At 27.6% G+C, this 4,730-nt stretch overlaps 1 protein-coding gene across 1 annotated transcript; it reads left to right on the forward strand.

Annotated features, from left to right (window-relative positions):
* Positions 1 to 3,509: 3,509 nt before the first annotated feature.
* LOC111383251 lies at positions 3,510 to 4,413 on the forward strand. Its single transcript, XM_023007332.1, has 2 exons — positions 3,510 to 3,756; positions 3,914 to 4,413. Exons 1-2 carry the CDS (start codon positions 3,632 to 3,634, stop codon positions 4,080 to 4,082), a joined length of 294 nt encoding a protein of 97 aa, XP_022863100.1. The 5' UTR covers positions 3,510 to 3,631; the 3' UTR covers positions 4,083 to 4,413.
* Positions 4,414 to 4,730: the final 317 nt, after the last annotated feature.

The raw sequence follows: 4,730 nt of genomic DNA on the forward strand, positions 1-4,730 counted from the left end.
TTATGTAATATTTGTTCCTTTATTTCTCTAGGTAAATTCCTAGTTATATATAATGTTATTATTTTTAGTTTATTAGGGATAGGGTTGTAAAATATATAACATCCTTTTTCTTCAATACATTGATAATAATTATTTATTTTTAAGATTTCCATGATCTCTATGGCTCTGATACCAACTCTATGGGTGCTACTATGAGCGAACAAAAATCTAATAATCTAATAATCAAAATATCAAAATTTTTAATTTCATAAATTCTTAAGTAATTCTTCAAAGTCTAATAATGTTTGAGAATTTATAATATCAATATCTGTTATCATACCTATATCTGTTCTAAAAGGTATATCATATTTTGAAATATTTTTCTTCCTTTTTTCCAATTTATCTATAATATCTTGTATATCTTTTATGATTATTGACCTTACAATTCCTTTAGCGAAATTTTCTAATAAGTTTTAAAACATTTTAATATTTCTTGTGATGCATATAATTGTTCTTGATATCCTATCTTATCAATTTCTTTTTCAAACTTAATTTCTTTTTTATTTTTAACAACCTTTTTTATATTATATGGTCCTCTCTTATATTTGGGTTTTTCTATTTTATGATTAGTCATTAATAATTCTCACAAATTTTTAGAAAAATTATATGTTAATTTTTTAAGGACTTAAATAGAAGATTTATATTGGATAAAGGGTTGTTTTTTAATATTTGTTTAAGGGTATTTTAGGTAATCCAAAATGTTTAGAAAAGTCAAAGGCTATTTTGAAAAATCCTTCCTTTATTTAGGTCAATTTGAGGTATTTCCCTGTATAAACTAATGGATCCGATATCATTTTATTCAATTTTATCAATCATTTAACCCTACACATGCTATCACTTAGACGATACTATGTAAATTGTCCACGTTTGAGCTCCACTCTTTAAAAAATTATTTTTTTTCTAATTCGTTTTTAATTACCTGTTCACTAAAAAATCGTTAGTACAAAATTTATTTTTCTAAAAATAGGCTCAAGCAATAATATCGTTCTTAATCTCTAGACAATAATCACTCGAAATATAATCTCTAGACAATAATCACTCGAAATAATGAACGACGTTACTCATTGATACCATGTCTCTAAATTATAACACCAAAAAAACTTGTCGTTTCAAGCCGCTTATTGATCCCTATTTTAAGCCCTGTTTGGTTCTAATTTTTCAAGCCCAAAAATCAATTTTTTAACATTTACTTAACATAGTTAGCCGTCATTTTTGACTCGTTCACTCACAGGTAAGACCCATTTTCTCCCTAACAGTAAAAAAATTGATTCTCATAATCAGTACCAATTAGGCTCTAAGAGTAAAATGTATTTAAAAATATTAACATTCTTAAAAATTTATTGTTAAAAAATAAGAAATTTTTTTAAATTTACTTGTAAAATTATTTTTATGAAAGAATGTGTATGTCAAAATGAGTTAATATATATATTTGAAAAAATGGGACTCGGTATAGTACTCATTTTACACCCATTAACTTATTTTGGAATTTACTACTTGTACAAAAAATGGTACAAAAATGATTATTGAAAATGATGTGGAGGAAAAAAATTGGATGAAAAAAGTTGATTATGTTTTAAATTGACAAATGATAAAGAGTTACGTGGACATTATGTGATCCTTATGTAAATCTTGATGTATATGTAGTAATATTCATTTATTTTATGGTTTGTTATATGATCATTTTCAACCACAAATTCACACAATAAAATATTCTATACGTATAACAATTTTTTTTTTCTATTTTTCAGCAATACATTTTTCTAAAAATATTATTCAAAACTATTTTTCTTTCCAATTAATAAGAATTAAGACCATGTTTGATAGCATTGATTTTTCATGAAAAATATTTTTCATTTCCACCCAATTTGCATTGTTTGATTGTTAAAAAATTTCATGAAATTTGACGATATGTATAAACTAATGGATCCGATATCATTTTATTCAATTTTATCAATCATTTAACCCTACACATGCTATCACTTAGACGATACTATGTAAATTGTCCACGTTTGAGCTCCACTCTTTAAAAAATTATTTTTTTTCTAATTCGTTTTTAATTACATGTTCACTAAAAAATCGTTATTACAAAATTTATTTTTCTAAAAATAGGCTCAAGCAATAATATCGTTCTTAATCTCTAGACAATAATCACTCGAAATAATGAACGACGTTACTCATTGATACCATGTCTCTAAATTATAACACCAAAAAAGCTTGTCGTTTCAAGCCGCTTATTGATCCCTATTTTAAGCCCTGTTTGGTTCTAATTTTTCAAGCCCAAAAATCAATTTTTTAACATTTACTTAACATAGTTAGCCGTCATTTTTGACTCGTTCACTCACAGGTAAGACCCATTTTCTCCCTAACAGTAAAAAAATTGATTCTCATAATCAGTACCAATTAGGCTCTAAGAGTAAAATGTATTTAAAAATATTAACATTCTTAAAAATTTATTGTTAAAAAATAAGAAATTTTTTTAAATTTACTTGTAAAATTATTTTTATGAAAGAATGTGTATGTCAAAATGAGTTAATATATATATTTGAAAAAATGGGACTCGGTATAGTACTCATTTTACACCCATTAACTTATTTTGGAATTTACTACTTGTACAAAAAATGGTACAAAAATGATTATTGAAAATGATGTGGAGGAAAAAAATTGGATGAAAAAAGTTGATTATGTTTTAAATTGACAAATGATAAAGAGTTACGTGGACATTATGTGATCCTTATGTAAATCTTGATGTATATGTAGTAATATTCATTTATTTTATGGTTTGTTATATGATCATTTTCAACCACAAATTCACACAATAAAATATTCTATACGTATAACAATTTTTTTTTTCTATTTTTCAGCAATACATTTTTCTAAAAATATTATTCAAAACTATTTTTCTTTCCAATTAATAAGAATTAAGACCATGTTTGATAGCATTGATTTTTCATGAAAAATATTTTTCATTTCCACCCAATTTGCATTGTTTGATTGTTAAAAAATTTCATGAAATTTGTTTTCCAACTTCCCTCCACACGTGCTAAATTCATGGTTTTGTGGAAAATCAATTCTTACCATTTCGGTGAGAATTGGATTTCTAGCCACATTTTTTTGACAATTGTAACAAATTTTATCTTTTTAATTGACAATTTTCATGAAAAACAAAATTAAACGAACATCAAAAAACAAAAAAATTCAATATTTTTTAGGTGAAAAATTATATTTATTAAATATATTTAATTGTCAATTTCCAATCAAAAAAATTCTAGACAATTCAATTTTCTAAAATTTATTTTTTTCAACCCAAATTACATCTTTATAATAAAACGGATCCTAAGACTCTTTAATAAAAAAGTTGATTAATTTATATCACATTTCTTTTGTGGGTCCATACAGCACCTAAGCCTTACTTCCTCTCTCTCTCTCTCTCTCTCTTTCCTCGCCTTGCCCTCTTTAATCAGTATATAAAACCACCATTCCTCCTCTTTCTTCACTGCCCCACAAACAGCGATTCCCATTTCTCAATTTTCTCACCGGAAACAGTCACGAGCCACCGTCAGGCCCAACTAGTTTCTTTATCTCTACACCAAAGATGAGTTCTGCAGCTGCTCTATACTACGCTGGATGCGAAGATAACCACTATCAACCCCACTTTCTTGATTCTTGCTCTCTTTGCCGCAGACCACTTGGCCACAACAGTGACATCTTCATGTACAGGTTAGCCAAGAATTTAAATTGTAATTTTATACTTAAAATTATTTCCTTGTATGTAATACTGAGCAAGATTTTAGCTTTCCTATTTTTGACCTTTTTTTATGGGGGACATGGAATTATGGAAAGTATCTGATATGGATAGAAATATTGTGTTATGCAGAGGAAATACACCATTTTGTAGCCAAGAATGCAGGCAAGAGCAGATAGAAACAGATGAAGCCAATGAAAAAAGATGGAAAATTTCTTCTTCAAAGAGAAGCAATCACTCCACAACTAAAGAAAATAATACCAAGAAAGTTGTACGGACAGGCACAGTTGCAGTGGCTTAAATACAAAAATAGTAACAAGAAACTATCAGTAATTTCATAATTTCCAAGGCCTCTGATGCACAAAAACTGCTGGAATTTGATCTGTAAATAGATCGGAGGCAGGCATCAGAACAAGAGAGTCCATGTTCTACCAGTATCACACAACTGTGATTTTTTTTTTCTTTTTTTGTTTTTTTTTTGTTTTAAACAATTAATGGCCCTCTGATATTTATATAAATCAGGGGCCTTAATTGGGATGCCATAAACTATAAGATCTTTGTAATCTGAAATAATCAGTGAAGAAGAAGGCATAAAATTAAAATCATAAGGATTTTTGCAGCTAATTATTTAATTGTTGGAAACTTGCTGCGACTGAATTGCTGGCCAGGGAATCTACAGGGTGACTGATTAATAATTTAATTTTTTGTTAGTTGGAATTAAAAATTCCAAAAAAAATATCAAGAGAAAATTAAAATTCGACCAGTTCGGTTATAAAGCTGCAGAAAAAATGACAATCAGGATCATCGTTGCTTCTGATGATTGATGTGGGTTGCTTTTGATGATTGATGTGGATGCGAACTCCTATGATCATTCTACTTGGCAAATTGTACATTCCAACTTTAATATTTCGTAATTTTCAGAGTTCAAACTTGAAACATTTATTTGCGT

This window comes from Olea europaea, chromosome 3 (genome assembly GCF_002742605.1).
Source record: "Olea europaea var. sylvestris chromosome 3, O_europaea_v1, whole genome shotgun sequence".
Lineage (NCBI taxonomy): Eukaryota > Viridiplantae > Streptophyta > Magnoliopsida > Lamiales > Oleaceae > Olea > Olea europaea.

Coding starts and splice junctions, on each gene's coding strand:
- LOC111383251 (XM_023007332.1), top strand. CDS start 3,632: ATGAGTTCTGCAGCTGCTCTATACTACGCTGGATGCGAAGATAACCAC. Junction 3,757..3,913: donor AGTGACATCTTCATGTACAG/GTTAGCCAAGAA, acceptor TGTGTTATGCAG/AGGAAATACACCATTTTGTA.